Consider the following 23,814-nt stretch of genomic DNA (forward strand, 5'->3'; position numbering starts at 1 on the left):
GGAGGGCGGCGCCCGGCAGCGCGAGTGCTTCCGCTCGGCAGCGCGCTCTCCCGCCGGGTCCGCCCGCGTCGCTGCCGCCTTTTCCGCCGCCTCCTGCACCGGGTCCCGCTCGGTCTCCGTTCTCCGTCGCCCTCCCTCCCCGACCTGAGCCATGCTACCGCGGGGCTGCGGGACCTCGAAGCCGTGGGGGCGGCTGGCGCTGCTGCTGCTGCTGGCGCTGGCCTGCGCCACGCGGGCCTCCGAGATCACCTTCGAGCTGCCCGACAACGCCAAGCAGTGCTTCTACGAGGAGATCGCCCAGGGCACGAAGTGCACGCTGGAGTTCCAGGTACCGGGCGAGCCCGGCTCGGCGCGACGCGGCCTCGCGAAGGGTGCGAATGGCGCCGCGTCGGCAGCGCGGGGAGGGCGGTGCGTCCCGGCACGGAGCGGGGCGGCTCTGCTGTGCCTCGCGGAAACTGGAGCGCTGAGGCGCTGGCGTCGTGTGGAGGGCTGTGGGGAACGTGCGCGCACCGAGACGGACTGTGCAGCTTTTCTTGCTTAGAATCTTAGAATCTTTAAGGTTGGAAAAAATCTCCGAGGCCCTCTAGTACAATAGTCAGCTATCGCTAAAACCATGTCCCTTGGTGGCACGTTTATTCTTTTCATGAAAGCCTCGAGGGACAGTGACTCCAAAACCTCCCTGGGCAGCTTGTTCCAATACTTCACCTTTCTGAGAAGAAATTTTTCCAACTGTCCAACCTCAACCTCCCTGTTGCAGCTTAAAGCCATTATTTCTCATCCTATCACTGTTAACTGATAAAAGAGGCCAAACCCCACCTCACTACAGTTACCATTGATGTAGTTGTAGAGAGCAATAAGGTCTCTCCTGAGCCTCCTCTTCTCCACACCAAGCAATCCCAGCTCCCTCAGCTGCTCCTCACAAGGCTTGCACTCCAGATCATTCAACAGCTTTGTTGCCCTTTTTTGGACACGCTCTAGGGCCTCAATGTCTTCTGTATAGTGAATAGCCCAAAGCTGTACATAGTATTTGGGGTGCGGCCTCATCAGTGCCAAACACAGAAGGGGTTTCCCACAGTGTGTAACAGACTGAACTTTTACCTTCTTAACAGAAAATTGCTGTGCAGCTTTGAGATTCAGCAAGCCATAGCTCTGGCACTTCTGGTCCCTCTGATTCTGCTGCTGCAGGTGGCAGCGACTGACACCAAAGTGTGCAACAGCAGCACCAGAGCAAAGTCAACCCTGGCAGTGGGAATTGTGGCTACTTTGGGGGAGCTGTGTACTTTTATGGACCAACTTTTCCCTTTGAAGTCCCATTTTCTTTTTTTCTTTTTTCTTAGTATTTTGGGCAACTTTGCTAACAAATAACTTTGTGACTTTGTCCTTTGAGTTCCAGATCTTTCTCGGATGTTTCTTTCCTACTCTTTCTTGTGTCTTGGTTTCTTCTCCCTACTTGCTGCTTTTTGCACTTTCATTTTTTTTTCTGTTCAGCACTTTCCCCTTGTTTTGAAATGGGTATCACTAGAGATTCCTGGGTGGATAGGCCTATTTGCCACTTCTATTCATGATCATAACAGATAGAACAGGAGGAATATTTTTGAAAAGAAGCTCTAGGTTTGCCCAGCCGAAGTGCTGCATGGGCATCTTTTGGCAGTATGTTTTAAGGAAGAGCTGAGGGGAGGCTCAGGCAAGCTCTATGGGAAAGAATCTCAGGAAGGCTTTAAACCTCTGACAACACATCTTTATTGTGTATGTGTAAACCGGCCCTTTCAAGGTTTGTGATGCCCTTGTAAAATTTGAAATCATGGTTTAAAGATAAGCCACCGTTTTTGTGCAGAATATTTTTATTTTTTTGCTTCCAACCAGGTAGTAATTTCTGTATGAAAAATCCCCATTAGGTAATAGACAGCAGAGACCAGACATCTTTTTTTTTTTTTTTTAATTTGTTATCATGTTTTTGGAAAATCAGGAAGATCTCACTTGCCAGCTGAATGTTTTTAAAATTTGCTGTCTGTGGAGCAGATAGTTTTCAACTCTTTTGCTATTTCTGCTTTACCATCAACTTTATGGTTCTAATAACTTGATAGATAGAAAAATTGCTGTGGTTTTAAGCAATATTATGTGAACTGCACATCTAAAGCGAAGATACACAAACAGATATGTAAAATATACTCAATTCAGTAAAACTTCTCTTACTTTGGGGGGTTTCTGTACAAATACAAAAGGGACATGCCTTCAGATACAAGTATTTTCCTCATTCAGCATGCTTTATCTCACAAGGAAGAGAGCTGAAGTTAATATTAAGCTTAAAACTGCTATCCTGAGAGTCATGAATGTAGCAAATTTTAAGTATATGAACAACCAGTGGGTCTTGTTACAGAGGCAGGGATATCTTGTCTGCTTCTAGAGAGTAATGTCAACAGTAACCAAACCCTGAAAGTGAGTCATGTAGTTTGGAGCCACTCATAGGAGTTGTCTCAATGTGCTGGTTTTGAAGAGAAGTGCTGCTGCCAACTGTGCAGGAGCTATGCATCAGACCCCTCAGTAATGCTACTTCTCTGACAAGCTGGTGGAAGCACTAGCCCTGTTGTAATACCTGTTTTACTGGTCATATGCCATTCCTGTGGCGCCAAGCAGCTTGACCTAATAGGGTAGTTATGCTCCTTAGGCCATACAGAAAGGAGCTGTCTTATCACATTTTAACAATCTCAACTTGCAGAATTGATTCCATGGAGAGGTTGTGGATTTAGTTAATGGTGATTTGCTACATTACTGTCTTTGCTGCTCCATCAAGTTTTATCTATCTAGCCTTTGCTATAGCGCAATTAGCTATAAGAAAGTAACTAAAATTTCTTTTATAAACTTTGAAAATGTAGTTGACATTTCATATCTTGAAAGTTTTTTCTGTTATTTTCTGTGTCCTCTTCCATAAGAGGATGGTTTTTGCAGACTGGCTTCGAACAATTTTCAAATTAATGTATTCTGTTCCAAAATATACTTGTCAGAGTTAGAAACTTTGCGGTACCATTTGACAAATCGTATTTCTGGGAAGAAATGTATTAAATGTCTGTTTTGTTAAAAAGACAATTCTTTGTTTTTTGTTTTCAGGTGATCACTGGAGGCCATTACGATGTTGACTGTCGATTGGAAGATCCTGATGGCATTGTATTGTACAAAGAGATGAAGAAACAATATGATAGCTTCACATTTACTGCATCCAGGAACGGAACATACAAATTCTGCTTCAGCAACGAGTTCTCTACTTTCACGCACAAAACTGTGTACTTTGATTTCCAGGTTGGAGAAGATCCACCGCTGTTCCCTAGTGAGAACAGAGTAACTGCACTTACCCAGGTAAAATGCTCTTGTGCTTGACAGCAACTGTTAGCTTGAAAGAGTGTGGTTTTTTTTCCAGATTCAGCTGCATTACATATCTACATCACTTTTGAACATTACTTGGATTGGAGCTGTTAAAGTAACCTGAGTTTAAAAAATAACCTAGAATTTCTTGAATGGCAGAGGAGAGCTGAGAACAAGCTAGCCAATGCTTAAGAGAAATTTAGGATTAATAGCATTAAGTCTAGGCCATTTTTTTTTTAATATACTGAAGCACACGCAATACAAGTAAGGTATTTGGAGAAGGGAAGGCTAGTTTTCAGTGTACAGCACATTTTTAGTTAGAAGATTGTGGCTGCAGTTTTCTTGAGGCTTTTAATGTGACCAAATCTGGGCAGCTTTTGGACAGTGAAAGGTGAATGCCTGAAAGCAGAGGGGCTTGACACTTTAATATCCCTTCTGTAGAGTAGAAGGCCTCTACAGTTTATTAGTGACACCAATGGTAGAAATTAAGTTGGGAAACCTTCCCCTGAATCTCATTAAGAAGAATAACTTAGGACTTGTTCAGACACCAGGCTTGTAAAAGATGGTTAAACACAGATGTAAGTAACTGCAAGTGGCCCTAACTAGGGTGTAAAACTTTTCCTTTAATAATCATAGAATGGGTTGGAAGGGCCCTCAAAGATCATCTGATTACAACCCCCCTGCCACAGCTGGGGTTGCCAACTGCTAGATCAAGCACTAGATGAGGCTGCTCAGAGCCCCATCCACCCTGGCCTTGAATGCCTCCAGGGACAGGGCAGCCTGTTCCAGGGCCTCACAGCACTCTCTGTGAAAAAATTCCCCTGACATCTAATCTAAATCTGGAAATCCTAATTTTTAAGACATAAAACTGAAAAACTACCTGTTAGAATTTAAATACTTTGAAGATCTGTTGATTGATTTCGTGGTGATCAAAGCACAGTGAAGAGTCCTGACTTAAACAACATGAGCTGAACATGGAAGAAGTTTGTGAAAAATGATTTAGGGCTTGGAAAACTGGCAGCATGGATTGAACAGGTTAAGTGGTTGTAGTTTAGGAGAGGAAATAAGTGAATTTGGGGAAGTTTTTCTGAATTATTTGCTATAGTGTTGTAGAACACTAAAAAGTAACAGGATTTTTCTTTCTCTAATTACTTTTTGCATACAAGATTAAGAGAAGGGTCTCTTGCCAAAAGAACATGTTGAGTTTGTTAATGTAGTTTTTGAGATGTTGTAAGACTTAAGTGACAGACAGTGAAGAACATCATTGTTGTGTATGAATGCCATACATGTAGCATGTATTAAACAGTTCTGTATTTTAATGATAGAAACGGTTGGGATGTCTCTGTCATTTCAGTAGTTTTTCCAGTGTTCACTTCTGAAATCAAACATGCATTAATTTAAGATTTGTTTTGTAGTTTTCAGTGTAGTGTTCTGTATTAGATATGCACTTTTACGTGCTTCTTATTTAAGAGTCTGTGTGGACTAATGTAAGTTCAAATGTTACAGTATTTCAGCCTGACAATGAATTGAGCTAGTCTCTGGGATGTAATGTTGCTAAGTCCTAAAGCACAGTAATTCACAGAAAATGTATTAGAAGGGTTCTTAACGGGGAACTCTGCATTTGCTTGCTTCTCTAGATGGAGTCTGCCTGTGTTTCAATTCACGAAGCTTTGAAGTCGGTCATCGATTATCAGACTCACTTTCGACTGAGAGAAGCGCAAGGCCGCAGCAGAGCCGAGGATTTAAACACAAGAGTGGCATATTGGTCGATAGGGGAAGCAATCATTCTTCTTGTTGTTAGTATCGGGCAGGTATTTCTCCTCAAGAGCTTCTTCTCAGATAAAAGAACCACAACAACCCGTGTTGGATCATAACTGGTAGTCATAATGCTTCAGGTCATTATGCACTATTAATCTGTAAAGTTATTGTTCTCCAATTAATTCTAGGTACAAAGGATCTAAATATGTGCAGCATTCAAGCGTGTCTACCCATCATCTATTAGAATTGCAAAACAGACACAAAAAGTTACAGAAGGGACACACGATAACATTAAAAAAAAAACCACACTTCTGCTTTCTGATTCCTCTATTAAACATCTTGCATTGACCAGCCTATCTGTCTTTTACTTATTTTAATCCAAACAGGTTGTTTTCTTTTTGTGTTTTGTTTTTTTTTTTTACCAGGGAAATTATTTATCTGCAGTATAAAACTTTATAAGAACCAAGCAATCAAATGTCTGGTGTGCAGAAGCAATGCATATAAAAAGTGTGGCTTGATTATAATTTCCAGGCTGAATGGATTGCATTATAAACAAGTAAATGTGATGAACTGTAATATGCTGTTTTGATTTGCTGTTTTAAAAAAAAAATGAATACATCCCTTGCTTATTTGTAAATCTCTTGCAAGCGTGACACTACATCAGGGCTCGTTCTCAGTCAGCCCAGTAAATCACTTTCAAAACATGTTAAATTTTATAGTTGAGTGCATTTGCTTAAGCATGTATTCTTCTATAGTAAGGTATAATGTTTTTCCTCTTTTATGATGTTTGTTTTACTGAACAGATTTTAAACTGAGACTACTCAGGAAATAGATTTTCTGTCTTTAAAAATCCAAATCTCCAAATTTATTTTTAAAACTTGCAATAAAATAGAGAGTTGTAACTTTGTCTCTGAAGCTGTGCAGTGTCTGGGCACACGTTGCTGCTGCTTTTTGGATTTAAGACCAGAGGTAGCTTGGTTTGTTAGGCAGCACAGCACCAGCACTGGCCTAAGCTATACTACACATGAGGCACATACAAAGGTTTTTACCAAGTTGTTTTCCAGTTAAGAGGCCGATTTGATATTGATACTGCATTGCACGTGTGCTGTAAATTTTATTTCCTTGTGTGTGGTGCACTGATACAGTATGGCCTTGTGCATCTGATTGCCACTCTTTTTTTGCTAGTGGTCAGAAAATGTTTTAATTATTTTAGGTTATCTTTTCGTAGAGTTAATAGCCACATTGTTTCCACTGCTTGTGTATTTAGTAGCTTATGTACTGTAAAGTCTTGCTTTATTTGGATGTGGAAGGAAGTGTATGAACATACATACAGCTTAAACTGAACTGGTCAAATCCTTCAGGTGCCTCTGGAGGAATAAGTAGGCTGCAGCTTGTAAATGCACACAAACTAAACTAAGGTGGGAAAAAAAGGTCATGTGTTACTGACTAATTCAAAAGATGCTTCTTAAACTAATTTTCAGCAACCAGAGAAAGAATGCTACATCCTCATTCATAGCCTGTGTTATCTCTAGCAAAAAGTTGAAAGTGACCCTGAAGCATTCTGAAGAATCTACCTAAGATAACTTCATTTAAAACGGTGTGATGAAAAATAAAAATAAAAAGTGTACTCATCCCTCTTTTGGAAAAAAACTTCTTCAGAAACCAAAAAAACCTGAAGAAAATGAACCCCAAAATAAGTTAAAAGGTCATGGAGGTACTAAAAAGCTTAAGATATGTAAAATTCAGGATTACGTGTAATGTCTCATATTGAACTTCAAATACCACATTCTCATTTTGGTATGCAGGCTTCCAAGAAATAGTTAAATTCACAAAAATCAGAAAAGAAGAAAGCAAGCTAGTCCTTTCTTTTGAGACAGGTGTGTGCCTATGCACTATGTTCTTAATCATACCTACGTGTGTACTTCTGCAGCTGATACTCAGTAGTTTTTGGCTGCTTTGCACACAACAGTGAAGCAAGTTCTACACTTTGGGTGCAACTATGAAAACATGATTTAATTACAAAATTGTCTTCTACAATCTTCTGAATTTTGAATATCACTTCTGTAGCTTTAATCAAAACGAAGACATTTGTTTTAAAGATTGAAACTTTTTTTCCCGCTGTGTTCTGTGTGCTATTAAAATTGGTAAACAGTGGGGTAAAGCAGATGCTGGTTGTCCATCATATACGTGTCTATTCTTTCATAATGTTTGAATGTGTAAGGTGGGACTGTTGCTCTCAACATTATGCCCACTGCAGAGGTTTAGTGGACTTGACTTTTTCATTAAAATTAGTTATCTGAACCAGTCCTCTGATATCTTGCTACAGAATATGCAGCAATAGCTTAAAATGCCTTTATTTTGTCTTATTAAAAACATGGCACAGACACCCATTTAAACATAGATGTACATAGTTTTTTAAATGTGATGGAATAGGATATAATAAAACATGCTAATATGCAGAGAATGAAGAAATGCTTTGTGACTTTTTGTTTAAGCTGCATCTTTTCATATATGAAAAGATTAGCTTGATTAATGGTGTCATACGCAAGTAAATTGCCATGCATTAATGGGGATACAACTGTGTTTTTAACTGCTAAAGACCCTAGTTTTCAGCTGTTCCTTCAGTGTTTTGTGTTTACGCAACTTCTTTTCGTGTTGTGAACTGTCAGTTTTTGATTTAGTTTGGAAAAAAAAAAAAAAAGTTTGAGTAAGACAAGAAACAGACTCTGTGAATACTGTATGGGAAAATAAAAAATTAATATATGATTGTGGTCTGGCTGTTTGGTCTGCATTTGGGAGTGGGGAGCATTATTCTTTTAAATGATAATGTGTCAACTTGTATTTCAATACATCACATTGAAAAGTCTTAATCTACCTGAGCTTTGATCATTCTTCCATCACTGCGCATTGAGAAGTAATTCAGTTCACTGCTGTTGATAATTAGCTGTGCTTTAAGGTCACTGGAGAAAAACAAAGTTCCAGTTGTGATTTGGAATAGTGGGGCTGTGGTTGGCCAGCCTTGCCTTGCAGGAGGTCAGCTGGGGGCTGGCAGGGCAGTGGCTTCCTTATGACATGACACGACATACGCTGTCGTCGTGGCTCTCTATTTGGGAGCTGACCAGCACTTGCTTTGGTTTATGACATCCTAGTGTAAAGTACAGCTTACGTGCCGGTGGATGTGTTACCAAAGCAGTTTGTTCACAGTCTTGTAAACCATGGTGTAGGATCTTCCGCTAAAAACGCAAACATAGAGCTGCCCTGCTTAAAAGTGTTTGCATTCAGGAAGTGAATGCGGAGTGGTTATGGAGACCTCATTTTGAGCCCTTACGGTTCAGAACGCTTTGATAACTTGTATCTTCTTAATATTTATGTATGCATATTATTCTATGCATGCATATAGGCAGCTGCGATGGAGCATTCATGAATGCTGTGGCCTAAAATCACTTCCTTGAGAGTCAGACAAAGGTATGAAAAATGCTGGCTCATACAAGGTATTTTGAGGTGTTATACAGCATGCATTTTCATCCTTACTCTGGTTACTTAAGCTATGGAAAAACAGCTACACCAAAGTGAATTTTAGGGGCTTTTAAAAACCTTTTTTTGGAGTCCTTGTGCTATTTTTCTCAGTTTTTCTGTTTCCTATTTGTTTGACAATGGTCCATCTACAGTGTATTGAAAAAAAAAAGTCCTATTCAGTGCCTTAGAGGATGCAAGGTTTTTAGTTTTCTCATAAATTTTAATTTCTGAAGTTGAAAATGGAAGCCAAGCTTCTCAACTCTGGAAATACAAATAAATATAATTACACTTAAGGAAAATGTGGAAATCATCACTGCATAGATGATAGAAAGCAATCAGAGTAACAAGAAATAGCTCACCATAATTCTACAAACAGTGAGCAGTGGGAAAGAGTATTTGTTCTGAGATGGCATGAGGAGCTTTTTATCATACGATATGTTTTTGCTTTTGAATACTACAAACAAAATAAAATTTACACAGGTTCAGGAATACTCATTTTCTTGGAGTTTGGTTTTATATTAACAGAAATAACTATAATGTCACCACCCTTTGCTCAGTCTTTCATCTTCCCTATCCCTGCCCTGCTTCTTCCCAAGAATTTTATACGAATCCCTGCTCTGATGGAGTTGTAGCTCCTACATTTATGCTCTGGTGTAGTTCACTGGGCTACCATAAGCCGGTTCATAACTCCAAATAGGGAAAGTTGGCATGGATGGCCACGCAGTGTTACTGATTTTACTGCTGTGCTTGTGTGCTGAGGGACGCAGATAGCAGCTGCCTCCTTGTACAACCTGTTCTGTGCCCCTTCCCTTGCAAGGTTTTGGTACCTGACAGCAAAAGGGAGGACCAACAGCAACATAAGGTGTCTGAAAGTGCAATTACTGCTGTGGGAATAGCACAGCTGAATGTGGTTTTTGTTGTTAATACTGTTTTTTAATATCAAAAAAGGTAATGTTCGGGACTGTCTCATAATACATTTGGTCAGAGCTCAAAACTGAAGAAAAAAGTGAATTATAGGATCAGCGCTTTTTCCAGGTCTTTCTGTTTTCCATTTAAACTGAACAGAAATATAAAATAATCAGCATGGAGGATGTTTATATTGATAATGAGGAAGAAGATTTGCATATCTTTCAGTAGGAAGGGTATGGGCGCAAGAGAAGAGCAAGCTTGTTTTATCAGGGGATGGGGGGAGGAGGAGGATATAAAAATTGCTTTTATGGATTAAAATAATGTGAAATACAGAAGTATTGCCTGAGCAGCACACAGACAGCAGTACGTCTGTGAGCGTGATATTTTCTTGTGGGATCAGAATGCTGCCATGCTCTCTGCATGTGTGCTGGAGGGCTGGGAGGCTGCGGTGGTGAAATAAGAGCATGGAATCAGCAGAACTCACAGCAAAAAACATTTGTGCTTGAGTGTAGCACAAGATAGGCCAGGGCAGCCTTTCATGAGTATCAAGTACTGTTAAAATAATTACTCAACTACGTGGAATTTCTGGCATATGTGGAAAGTGCTGAACTTTCAGGAATCAGAAAAGCTGGAGCTGATTTACGAAAGGAGGTGCTGCTGGGATCCTGCCAGAGGCATCGCTTAGAGGGGCTGGCTCTGGACAACACGATGGAGCTGTGGATGTCCCTGCTCATTGCAGGGGACGTAGATGACCTTTATAGGTCCCTTCCAACTCCAAGGATTCTATGATTCTATGATTTTTTCTTACACCTCTGTGTTACATTACATGAAAATACAGTTTGTTTTATCAGAGCTTCAGGTTAAAGCTTTGTGTCTGGGCAAAGAACACTCCTCTTTCCGTATCAAATCAATTTTGTTCTTGCTTAAATCTTTCAGATTGTAAAAACAAAGATTTGAACCATGTCATACAGTCAGAAAACTAGGAAAGGATAGAAAACTAATACTTGATACAATTGAAGAGAAGGATGAACAAGAACCATAAACAAGACTGTAGTTAAAATGTTGCTACTAACATTCAAATCTACTAAATGAGTTTCATCTGGAAAAACTTCAAAGAGCTGAAATACAAAGTGATGTCATTTCAAGTGAAACTCACAACAGGTGTATACAATGCTTCTGTATGAAAGTTGTTTTTTTCCTCCTTAATTTAATAAAAAATAAAGTGCTCTTAAGGAAAGTAAATATCAGGTTTACCTGCTGAAATACCTACCCAGTGGTAGTCTCCCAGCGTCTTGGAAGGAAGCAATCTCAGCTGAAAAAAAGAAGCTCCAGTAACACGTTGGGTGGATTGCAATGCACAGATGGTTATGACACTGGAAAAGAAATAATTCATAAGTTTACTGAAGTGATCCTTTATATATTTGAATTATTTTGTATACAGAATCAGTTTACATCTACTTGTGTTTATCACGTTACCAACACGTATTTATAGACTGCCCCGACATAATAAAGAATCATCTGTCTATTTAGATATAGAGTTACTACTGCATAGCTTGCATAACGAATTCGTCTGGACTTTAAGACCTTAGCTAAAGATGTAAAGTCTTTTGTTACAAGTAATTAAGGCAGCAGAGGTAACCCAGCAGTCTGAACAGTGACTTCCAGGTGACATACATACTACAAATATTACATATTACGTATTTGCTAAATATCTTCTTCCGCATGAAACGGCTGCTTACTACTGGATTGCCTCACATTACACATTCTGTTCAATGCACTGCAAACATTGACTTTTTTCTACTTTATCTGAGAAAGTCTTTTTAAAGCCTTTTAAGTTGCTTGAAAGAGATCAGTAAGCAACAAGATCTAGCTAATAGAGTTTACCAGATCTCCAAAGGGCATCTAATTATGTCCCACAGACACTTTTAAAAGAAGCCTTAAGCTTGAAAGAATGACTTAATTAGTAAAGCCTGATCAATTATTAATAAATAGGAAATGGGTGTGGGTGGGGAGGGACAAGTTAATGGTTAATTCTGCAGTGGAGGAAGGTTGCCAATACAGTAATGCAGAAATCTGTCCCAGTATGTGGATTGTCCAGCAGAGGTGTATGAGGGCTGCTCGGAAAGTAATGCCTGCTATTTTATGATATTGGCCCACAACCTCAGAGGCAGATGTAGGTAGTACAGCAGCAGAGGCTGAACCAATATTCCGTTCCCTGTTGTTGCCATGTGACAGATGGCAGCAGAAGGGCAGTCTGACAGAATGGTGTCTGACGTGGAAGAGCGTCTGAAGCAAAGGTGTGGAGCTGAACACCTCTATGCCTTAAAGCTGGCACCCACTGACATTCATCAGTCCTTGCTGAACCCTCACGGGGACCAGCAGTGGTGACAGCAGCATGAAAGACAAGCCACATTCTGGACAGCCATGCCCAGCTGTCACTCCACAAAATTAAGAGTGACTTGATCAGCTCATCTGCATGATTGTGACTATCTTGAAAGACAGTGCTTTGTATCTGAGAATTTGCTCTATGAAATAGTGTTCTTGTGCTCTTTGTATCTTTTGTGCCTCCCATGGAAATAAATAGGAGGCTTTTTTTTTTTTTTTTTTTTGGCGTAACCTACATAATTAATACCAAAATCAGTTTCTGAATGTTTAAGAACAGAACTCGACTCGTATATAAGAAACTGATACAAAAGTGAATTTACAGAATCTGAATGCATCAAGAACAGAATTTTCAATAGCTGGAAGGTGAACAGTGTTTTGGAGAAGTGTAAAGGGAGACATAGCAGTGAGGAGTAAAAGAGCCTTTCAGCTCTTACAAAAGAGAGGACATGTGGCTGAAAGGGAAATGAAGAGTTGAAATAAAAAGCAGGGAGGTAACGACAGCAGAAGGATTTGGTATACACAGATAGAGAAGCAGTGGTTTAGGGGCTGCAGACCTGTTTCATAACCTTTGGGAACAGACAAGCACCAAACATAACAACTGTATATCACTCTGCGTGAAAAGCAAATTTTGCTTTTGCAGAAAGCAACATCTACCTAATGTTTTGTGCATGACAGCGTATGAACCTAATGCAACTACAGTAATCTAATTTTATCACACCTATGTAGATCTGTGATTAGTTGTGCCTTATTTACCCAACAGATACAGACAGCTGCAATCATAGTTACCACAAACAATTATTACTGTTTTTATACTGTTATTAATGACCATATACATGAATTAGAGGTCACCGTAAGCCTTACTTTAGCAAACATAGACATTAGCAGCTGACATACTTTTCCCCCTGAGAAGAAAGAGCAAACCAAGGTTTCCTTACCTTTGAGTACATCATTTTCCCCAGAGCAGAGAAAAGACCCAGAGCAGTGTGTCAGCTGACAGCTCTCCTAGAAACCAAGGCTCACTCTGAGTCCTGATAAACCTACGCCAACTCTAGCAGAGCAGAATGTGTTTTGCTGGTAGATGATGTCAAACTGATATTGTAGAAAAATTGGGAAAGCTTTTGGGCGCTCATACTGAAGAAGGGCTTGAGTGCCTTGAAGTACATACCACACACATCATTTAATAAAGCATATTATCTCTTAATTCCAATCCATGAGCAGTCTTTTGCCCTTAGACCATCACTTTAACGACAAAATATAATTCTGACAAAGATAGAGGCAGTAATTTAATAATGATGCAATAGGTCACTTTACTAATGAGATACAACTGTTAGCTGTTGCATTTTCAATGTTTGCTTGGAAACACATCATCAAGAAAAGGATGAGTTCACCAACAGCAAAACTGTGATTCCAGTCTTGTCAAATGGCTTTTATAAACTGAAATTCAAATCTCTGTGTTAGATGTTAGAATGCTGTCTCTTTTTTTCAATTGCAAGCCTATGGTGATCTACAGATTGTTCACTGCTGATGAGATGACACTGCACAACACACTGCTGCACCTTCTGAACCATAACATCATTTACAAAGCCTCACTTACATTTCTATAGCCTTGAAACAGAAAAAGAAGTTTAATTGTAATGTCTTTTCTAACAAGGAATTGTGATCACGGTTTATGACAATAACTTTTCCATTTCTTATTTGAGATTAAGATTTTGTTGGGGCATCTGACAAAGTGTTTCACCATTACAATTATGGGATTGTTTTGTGAATTCAACTATGACCAGCAGTCTCTAGGAGTAAGAGTGTGCTATACAAGAACCACCCTGTACCCCAGCAGATGTATTAAAACACCGTTTGGGTTGCTGGTCAGGAATTAAGGAAGGTATCTCCCAAACAGATGCATTTCTTTGTAATCTCCTCAATCTAAACCCCAAAGTCCACAAGTTTACCAATTGTTGTAGACATTCTAACACCATTAATTTTGCCCACAAAAGTTCTTAAAAGCTTTCTTATAAACATTTTCATATACATATTATTATGACAAGTGTATACCATGTTATATTTTGTTTAAGGGATAACTTCATCCTGAAAACACAACAATCCCTTTTCATTTGTTCAGTATTCTGGAAAGGAAGGATAAAGAAAATGATGTGTTTTAGCAAACATTTGCTTCCTTCAAGTATCCTAATTAAATATATATATATAGCAGTTTTTATTTATTAATAAATCCTTAAAATAACACTTGTACAGTTGTAATTGGCATCAGGATGAGTTTTCATTGGTAATTTGGGATGTTTTTATTAATACCATGTACAATGGGAAAAATTGAATATTCACAACATTTTGATATAGAGATGCTAGAAAGATTAAGGACTCCAAACTAAGTAAGAAGTACAAGATTTCAATGGAATTCCCTTCCAGTCCTTGTTCCATTTGCCTGTTTCAAGTTAAATTAAGTCCAAAAATATTTAGTCCTTGCTTGGAAGGGGTCTAATGTACCATGGACTGGAGACAGTAAGATAAGTTTTAGCAGTCTGTGCTCTTGAGGAATCTTAAGCAAAAGTGCTGATATTATAAAGAGGAAACTTCAGACAACAGCTGGTGCTGCAGTGTGACAGAACACAACCAAAACGTGGTGTTTTGCTGCTGCTGAAGCTGTATTTTGAGGCTGTACACTGCACTCCTTTCCCAACTCCTGTGTGTTTTGCGTGTTCTCGTGTCAGCAACACAGCACTGGGTTCTGGGCACAAATATCTGTTCTGTGGAAGATGTGCACAGGGCAACGGAACGTAATACTGAAAGTAGTGATGAGAGAAAAGATTGTGTGCAGCTTGAATCAACTGTAGCGAGCACTGGGTAGTAGCGTTAAGCACCAGGGAAGGGGGAAGGCTTGTGTGGAGCGTGGGCGCTCCTTTCTGCTGCAGCTCTGGAGCTGGCAGAACATGAGACCTTGTCCTCCATGGTAACCTGCAGTTGCTGTGATAATTTTACAGGCTTGCCAATACAATCCTACTGATCTGAGTGCTACAGGCGTGGGCGAGGAGAAGCAGGAAGATGAACGAGGAGTGTTCCCTCTTCCTTCCAGCCAACGTGGTGGGAACGAGCTGCCTTGCAGCCAGCCTCGGCTCAGACAGACAAGGAGAAGGGCGGGCTGAAAACAGAGCAGCAGGATAGTGGCTGATTATAACTGAATATAAACGATTCATGCGTTACTCCTGCACATACTAAGCAGCCGCTTGCGGGCATGGAAGGACTGCCTCTGGTGGGCCGGGTGGTGCAGGGAGCACCAAGATACCCGTCCTCAGCTTCCCCCAAGCGCTTCAGGATCACGACGAACATCCACAGCCCCACCGCCCTCACACTCCGAGACGACTGGGCTTGCGCAGGCGCACTGCGCGCAGCTGTGCGGGCGCTTCCCGCGCGGATGGCGCCGCCGCAGGACGCAGGTGCGGCCGGGTGGGGCGGCGCGGGGCGGCGCAGGTGCGGCGGGCTCGGTCCTTCCGCCGCTGCCATCGCCGCCGCCGCAGGGCCGGGCGCCGGGTGCCGGCCATGTCGCGGAGCGCCTTGCCGTCGTCCGCCGGGGCCGCCTCCCCCTTCCCGCCGCCCCCGCTGCCGCTGCAGCCGCCCCTCGGTCCGGACGCGGGCCCCGGCGGCGGGCAGGCCGAGCTGAAGCCGGTGCGGCGCTTCGTTCCCGACTCTTGGAAAAACTTCTTCAAGGGGAGGCGCGGGCGAGACGCGGGCTGGGACAGCGCGGCGTCCGACATCAGGTACGTCTCGGACGGGACGCCGTGCTCGCCTCCCGCCTCTCCCGGCCCGCCGCGCTGCTCCGGGGAGCGCTGCGCGGAGTCGGGGGGCAGCTGCCGCTCGCAGGAGGCCGAGGCCATGCTGCGCGGGGACTCGCTGCGCGCGCCCACCGGGCTGACGTACAGCGAGCAGGTGGAGGCCTACCGGCAGCGCTACGCCTACATGAAGTCCTGGGCCGGGCTGCTGCGGCTGCTCGGCGTGGCCGAGCTGCTGCTGGGCGCCGCCGTCTTCGCCTGCGTAACCGCCTACGTGCACAAGGACAACGAGTGGTACAACATGTTCGGCTACTCGCAGCCCTACGGCTACGGCACCGGCGCTGCCTACGGCGGCTATTACTACAGCGGACCCAAAACGCCCTTCGTGCTGGTGGTGGCGGGCGTGGCGTGGATCGTCACCATCGTGCTGCTGGTGCTCGGCATGTCCATGTACTACCGCACCATCCTCCTCGACTCCAGCTGGTGGCCGCTGACTGAGTTCGGCATTAACGTGGCCATGTTCCTGCTGTACATGTCCGCTGGCATAGTGTACGTCAATGACATCAACCGAGGGGGGCTCTGCTATTACCAGCTGTTTAAGACGCCGATAAACGCCTCTTTCTGCCGTGTGGAAGGAGGACAGACGGCGGCGATCATCTTCTTGTTTGTCACGGTGGTCGTTTATCTGATTAGCGCGTTGGTTTCGCTGAAGCTGTGGAGGCACGAGGCAGCCAGGAGGCACAGGGAGCAGATGGAGCAAGAGGTGGGTCCTGGTCATCCCTCTGGTGGGCACGGCCTGATGGGCACAGCTGTAAGGTCTGCTGTGTGCAGAGCAGGCCCCGAGCCTTCGGGGCTGAGCCTTCAGCCTCAGTTATGGTCAAAAAAACGGGTGTTTTGAAGATGTGAGCCAAAGCTATTCTGCATTGACTTTGGTAAGGAACAGGTCCTGTCCTCTGGAATGCTCTGTTCTCTTCAGGCGTCAAGTGATGAAGTACTTCCTGGTGTGTGTTTTCCAAACAAAGGAAGACACAAACCTTGTGCCCGTTGAGCTTTTCAGTAGGGTTGGGCTTAGAGCCACCTCGCATTTGTTTGAAGACTGTGCTCTCAGCACGTGAAGTGCTACTGTGAATGATAGTAAGAATATGAAATGCTGATTTGCATTTTGAAGTGAAAAATCCAGGCAGCTTCTTTTTGTCTTTTCAGCTTTATTTACAGTAGTACCAAATAATAACGGTAGTAATAGAGCTGGCGTCTCAGTTCTCAATTATTTCATCTTTTCATTTAATCTGTTTTGCAGTGCTGCTGGCCTTGTCCCTACTAAAACTGTTCAATACTCACCTAGTTAATGATAAACTGTCATAGGGTTCACCTAGTGCTATCAACCAGAGCATTTGAAGTCATTTGCATAAAACTTCTTTCGTGTGAAAGCACTCCAAAAAACTTTTAAAAAATCATTAAAACATAGCATAGCTTAAAAATTGACATATGTGAAGCCTACAAAAGCCTACCTTAAGTAGTTGTCAGCATTTAAATGATTTTGGTAAGAGAAAGCAAGAAGCTGCATTGCATCTGCTTTATGACTGTATTTCTATTGATTCTTTGCTGTACAAAAGAGTAGCTGGTTGGCTGCTGGTTAGTGCACTGCTGTGTTTTCTAGGCAGTGAACTAAGCTGCAGGTGTCACTGGAATGTGAAATTGTAAAAGTGGTTGCGAAGTGGTTGGAGTGTTCCCTCCATGTTGTTCCTTACAGCTGTGCCTCTGAAGATCTTGTTCTGGGTTTTGTGTGGTTTTTTTCATTCCACCATTCTTCAAGCATCTTCAAAGCACTTGATCTGAAAACATCCTCTTGCTAAATACGTTCATAATTTAATTCCGTAAGAATCTCTACAGCTTGACTTGAAATATACATATTAAGTATCTGTGCTTTTTGACTTATCGTTTAAAGTAAAACTTAAAGTTATGGATTTTTTTTTGACAGATGAAGACACAGTTGTCTTTACCGGACAAAAAGGTAAGAAGCAAATTTATTTTTCTGTTTAATGGTATTCCCAATTGCATATTCTTTTTTTCTTGTGTCTCGTTGTTTTGACTATTTTTTTTCAATATTTAGTTTTCTTAGTTGTTATTTTCCTTAGAAAAGATTAGGTTTAATTCTTTAGTATAGTCAGGAGAGCATTCTCTTACCGAGAAGATTTGGAAGAAGCTTGTGAAGAAGTTACTACTAGTTTGTCTAGGTTTTAAGATTTGCTGTCGACAGTATGTGCTTTTACTTTCTTTCATTAAATGACAAGTTCTGTAGTCTTTATCATAGAATTTTGCAGGCGTGGTCATAGCAGCTACGCATCTGATGCACCACAGGTTTTAGGGATTACTTTTTTCCTTTTGGCTGCCTGTTAAGGTTGGAGAGGAGCCAGTGGAAGCCCATTGCTAGGTGCTCTGGGACTTGAGTTTTCTCCTGCTATTGTAAGACTACTCCAGGACTGCCTTGCAAGCTTTGAAATATCAACAAAAGAAGGATTTTAGTGCTTCTGCTGCACAGGTTTGCAGGTGCACGCACTACAAAGGTTGGACAGGATTTTAATGCAGTAGATGTTGATGATTCCCAGACAATTTATGGAGTATTTCTTTCAGTCTTAAATGTCTCTCTTTAAATGCTGTGAGCATCCTGCCACTGTCTTTTCTGTTGCTTACTTCAGTACTGAGTCAGGAGCCTTTTTGACTCCATGTGACATTGTTTCTGGATCAAGGATTAAACTGTAGAATTGGAAGTAAGTGAAAAAGGGATCTCTAGAGAATGGAGTGATTCATGTTTATCCACAAATGAGATGGATACGCAGAAAACTGACATAAACTGTTTTTTAAGATATACGGGACAGATCTTTTCAAGCCCCAAATAAGTGTTTGTCTGTCACTGGTACCAATATTAGGTTCATTGCCAAGAGTATTAGGACAATCTTAAGATAACCAAGTTCCTAACTGTGTAACTCCTTCCTGATTTTCTAACTGTAATAAAGCATGTAAAGAGTGTATGTGATTTGCCTGTGCTGCTGTTCAGGACTCTGATCTCACTCTTCAAATTAATTGGATACTTTTCAGAACTTGTATATTGTGTTTGAATAAAATCTCACTTTAATTGGAACAATTTTTTTTCTTTTAAAACAGTATGACAGTGACGACGCACCAAGAGAAGAGGTCGCTTACAGGCAGCTTAAATCAATGGAAAGGAAACCAGAACTACTTAATGGTCACATACCTGCAGGCCACATTCCTAAACCTATAGTGATGCCAGATTACTTAGCGTAAGTGACTTGATTTTGATAAACAAATTCAGCAGAGAGTACTTGAATGGTGTTTTTCAAGCAGCATTTCTCATATTCTTGTTTTCTCTGCATGTGCTATAGAAACTTGTAATTCTTTATCAGTGCCGTGGACACAGTAATATAAATAAGTAATCTGAAGCTTAAAAAACAAACAACCCCTAAAACTCAACCCAAATATTGGAACACACTGTTATAATCTAGCACGTAATTACCAAAGGAACAGAAGACGCAGGCAGTATTCATGGGAAATTACTTTGCTTTTTAGCTCCGTAAATTTGTCTAATCTTGTATGAGTGCTAAATTGATATCATCATTCCTCTTAAGGGATAGGCTTTCCATGATATTCACAATCTGTTTGGTTTTTTTTTCCCTCTATGATTTCCATGATATAGTGAGTGGCAACCCGGCCCACAGTAGAAGGGTTGGAACTAAATGATCTTTAAGGTCCTCTCCAGCCCAAGGCATTCTGTGATTCTGTGGTAAAGTATGAGGCAGTAAATTGATTTATATAATATTTGCGGTATATTTCAATGGTTTAGATTTGTGAAAACTTCAGCATGTTATGAGATGAGCAAACAATACGGAAACATGCTATTGATTCAAGACTCTGTGTGTTTCTTGAAGTCTTATGTCTAATACTAGTCATTGAATATTTTCTTATTTTAAAGGAAATACCCAGCAATTCAAACAAATGAAATGCGAGACCGGTATAAAGCAGTGTTCAATGATCAGTTTGCTGAGTATAAAGAACTGTCTGTGGAAGTTCATGCTGTATTAAAAAAGTTTAATGAGCTAGAAGCATTGATGAGACAGCTTCCTCACCATCCTGGAAACATATATGTAAGTATCTGTGAAAAAAGGGCTAATGGAAAGCATGCAGCTTCTAACTTTCGTTGGTTAATATCTGGTAATGTTGGCAGTGGCTCAGTAGGAGAGACTGTTTTTCCCAAATACGCTATTTCTTATTTCATCATCCATCTAGAATGCAATTACATTGTATGTGGATATGTGTTTTTTCTAATTTTTTCATGCTGCTAGCTTTCTAGTTTGAATAAAGCACAGTTAACTTGTTCTCACTATTTCTCAACTACAAAATGTACAACTAAAATAAATCAGAAAAGATTTCATCAACTGAGAGATTGACTTTTGACAAGTATTTTGTAGAATTTACATGAAGATACAGAGGACGCTCAGTGTGTTTAAAAATGTGTGATATCTCTCCATAGGAGCAGGAAAGGATATCAAGAGTTCTACAAGAATATGAGAAGAAGAAAAATGTGAGTGTTTTCAGCTTTACCTTACTGATGAATCTAAAGAACAACAAAGAGAATCTAAATAGACAGCACTTCTGATATAAATTTGCTACCTTGGGGTATCCCTAGCTATTACAGGGCTTTGTATATTTTGTGTCTTACATCTTTGGCAAAAGTGGGACGCTGCCTCCTCCATTCATGCCAACAACCTGTTTTAGAGAGTGATTCTTTTAGGCAGGTGAAAAATAAAATAGTCAAATATTTTCATCTTTTTATGTTTTCCTTTCAAACATCTGTTCACTTCCTACAGTGTAGTTTATTTATATTCACTAAATGATGTGGCCATCAGATGTGTTAACATAAAAGGTAGTCTTACCCTTCAAAAGAAGTATTATATTTTTTTGGCAGTGTGGAACTTGGGTAGACTTCCAAAAAGTAATTTCCATTCTAATCCAAGGAGTTTCACTTGGTCATTTTTAAGTGCAGGCAGTGTACCTATGTTATTCTAAAGCATCATCCATTACAAGTACCTGTTTTTTTTTTTTTTAAATTAAATTTGAATTGCATCCATGGTAAATAAGTTTCATTACTTTTTTGGAGAAGTATTTATTAGACATATCAGAACACATATATCAAATAAAAATTATGTAGCAGGATGTAATTTACATTTGCAGGCTTCTGTTTAAAAACTGCACTCTTTCCTGAGTAGCTGCAGTGTATTAAAGCAGAACTTCTTTCTCTAGCCCTTCATGAAGGAAGAGGAAAGAGGAAATAAAAAATTGTGGCCAAAGAAAAAGAGTAGTATTCTGGAGAATAATTATATGCTGTCCTTAGTCAAGAACATTGTTGATAATAGACTATTACTGGATAAAACTGAAAGCATAAATATTAATGTAAGGATTTGTCTTTTCTTGGCAGGATCCTGCATTTCTGGAGAAAAAGGAACGTTGTGAATACCTGAAGAATAAGCTTTCTCACATAAAACAACGAATTCAGGACTATGATAAAGTTATGAACTGGAAAGTACAAATTTAGCAATGCCTGGAGCTTGGATATAATATTTTTCTAGTTTTTAAATCATTCATATTTTAAGATATTTATTTACTCTCAGATCTGTATACTTTCTGTGGGGATAACAGCTGCCTGATCACTTTGTCACTTCATTAGATATTGTATGTTACTGATAAGTTTTATATGCAGATCCAATTATAAATCCCTGTCATGAAGTTGTCAGATACATTTAGAATACCAGTGTTAACATTCTGCTTTTATTAAGCAATACATAGCCTGACCTCTTAAGTAAGCATAGTTTATTTGAAAAGTTGGGAAGTCCACTAGAGAAAGAAGGCAGTTCCGAATACTGTGTCAAAAGTGTGCAAGCAAATACTGTAACAATGATGTAGATAACATCTTAATGATATCAGAAGGAGTTGCATTGTTCTGGGGTTTGGTAGAGTATTTGATCATACTGAGGAGTTTCATCAAGTAGGAAATGAGTTTTACAAGATCACTATATTTTCAAATGCACCACTGTATATCAGAAATGGTTTGGAATTTCTCCTAATAAGAAATGCAGAATAAGTTCCCAAGTAAGCAATGATCGTGTGCTGTTTTTCTTTTTTTTTCTTTTTTTTTGCTCCTCTGTAGAGGTGATGCAACAAAACTTATATGTGACCTTAAACGAAGAGCTGTACTGAGTAAGAATCATGTTTATGGGTTAAAGAAAGAGAGTACTTCTTTTCTTTGTCAGCAAGGAATAGGACTTGTTGCTTTAGCCCACTTTAAGATTATTTAAATGCTGCTGTTTGTGAACTTCTTATTCAGCAATTAAGTACAACAAAATTAATTCTCAAACTATAAATTATTAGCATCTTTTATAAGGCCAGGAATGTTTTGTTTTCTAGAGTGTATCTTCATAAATCAATATAAATTTTCATCTATGTTGGGGTTATAGGTTTATATATGCAAATGTTCGCATAAGCCAGTGAATTTTCTCTTTGTATCCTTTTCCACGTCTTTTTTTTAAACTTTTTTTACATAGTAAAGTTGTTGAAAGCATTGATAGTTTCCTTGTACAGTTTTATATAATTGCAAATTGACTATTTTTCTGAAATGCATTTTGGTTTCATTAAAAAAATGAAACAATGATGTTAATTCATTGCTTATATAATCATTTCATTGTAAAAAAAAAGTAATATGTTGCCACTGTTGCTCAGCATTGAAAATGCATTAATATGCCTAGCTCTGGGATTTAGTTCTGTTTTGATTTTTAAGCTCTTATTGTCACTTATGTTGCAATCTTGAGGTTACAGCTCACTTCCATACTTACAAAATTGACTTTCCAGTTTTATCAGCCACCTTAATCCCATGAGTTCTAGTAGCTGAAGTAAATATTACAAGACACCATGAGAGAGTTAGAAAATTTGGTGCCTCTTATTTGAAGGGCTTCAGCCTTCACCATCTGGAAGATCTCAGTATTTCTGTCTGAGGTCAGACAACAGTGTTACATTCTGTTTTCCTTCTTTTCTCAGTTGTCTCAGGTTCAGGTTTCTCTCCTTTTCAAAGAGGAGGAGACCTCTCTACCTTATAAAGGGGCTGGGCCAAGTGTTTTATACCTGCTGTATTGTACGCGTTCTAAAGAACAAGCTTTTGTTTGTAAGCTTCTTGTCCAAGTCCCTTCAATCTAAATGCCCTTTTGCTATGTACTTAGCTTTTTTGTCGGTGGAAATTTTAGGCTTTACATCTGTACCAGAAGACTAAGCATAAGGAACTTTTTTTTTAGCATGTTATAAACAGTTGATGGCTGTGATATTTTTGCTGAAATCACAGAATTAATGGTTTGGGCTGGAAGAGACCTCTAAAGATCATCTAGTCCATGCCCCCGCCACAGGTGGGAACACTTCGCACTGGATCGTGTTAATAAAAGCCCCATCCAGCCTGCCCTTCAACACTTTCAGGGATGGAGCATCCACAACTCCTCTGAGCAATCTGCTCCTGTATCTAACCAACTTTCTAGTAAAGAATTTGTTCCTCATGTCTAGTCTAAATCTGCCCTGTGTTAGTGTAAAAGGATTACACCTCGTGCTGTCACTGCAGGTATAAAGTTTTTCTCAATCTCACTTATAAGCCCCATTTATATATTGAAACATTGCAGTAACATCTCCTTGTAGCCTTCTCCAGGCTGAACAACCACAGGTTGCAGCTAGTCTTTGTACAAGAGGTGCTGGAGCCTTCTGACCATTTTCATGGCCCTCCTCTGGACCTCTGTAACAGCTCTGCATCTTTCTTGTGCTGGGGGTCCCAAACCTGGTTTCAGTTTTCTAGGTGGGGTCTCAGAAGGTCAAAGAAGAAGGAGACAACCAATTCTCTCAACCTGTTGGACATAATAACTTCTTTCAATGCAGTAGAGGATATATGTAGGACTGACTTTCTGGGCTGTAGGCATACATTGCTGGTTCATAGCCAGCTTTTCTTCAACCACTATCCCCGAGTCCTCTCTGCAGGGCTGCTCTTAATCAATTTGTCCTCAAGTCTGTGCAG

General features: G+C 40.5%; 2 protein-coding genes and 1 long non-coding RNA gene across 3 annotated transcripts; 2 read left to right on the forward strand and 1 right to left on the reverse strand.

Annotated features, from left to right (window-relative positions):
• On the forward strand, positions 6 to 7,881 carry TMED7 (transmembrane p24 trafficking protein 7). The gene is made up of 3 exons (XM_021380626.1): positions 6 to 328; positions 3,106 to 3,351; positions 4,995 to 7,881. The coding sequence occupies exons 1-3, from the start codon at positions 152 to 154 to the stop codon at positions 5,229 to 5,231; spliced, it is 660 nt and encodes a 219-aa protein (XP_021236301.1). The 5' UTR covers positions 6 to 151; the 3' UTR covers positions 5,232 to 7,881.
• Positions 1,923 to 14,066, reverse strand: LOC110389747. Its single transcript, XR_002433362.1, has 3 exons — positions 12,861 to 14,066; positions 10,811 to 10,913; positions 1,923 to 3,319 (listed from the first exon to the last, which is right to left on the reverse strand). It is a non-coding gene; the product is annotated as an uncharacterized LOC110389747 (long non-coding RNA).
• On the forward strand, positions 15,457 to 22,528 carry MARVELD2 (MARVEL domain containing 2). The gene is made up of 6 exons (XM_021380632.1): positions 15,457 to 16,464; positions 17,680 to 17,712; positions 18,864 to 19,000; positions 19,690 to 19,861; positions 20,248 to 20,298; positions 21,193 to 22,528. The coding sequence occupies exons 1-6, from the start codon at positions 15,472 to 15,474 to the stop codon at positions 21,307 to 21,309; spliced, it is 1,503 nt and encodes a 500-aa protein (XP_021236307.1). The 5' UTR covers positions 15,457 to 15,471; the 3' UTR covers positions 21,310 to 22,528.

This window comes from Numida meleagris, chromosome Z (assembly GCF_002078875.1).
Source record: "Numida meleagris isolate 19003 breed g44 Domestic line chromosome Z, NumMel1.0, whole genome shotgun sequence".
Taxonomy (NCBI): domain Eukaryota; kingdom Metazoa; phylum Chordata; class Aves; order Galliformes; family Numididae; genus Numida; species Numida meleagris.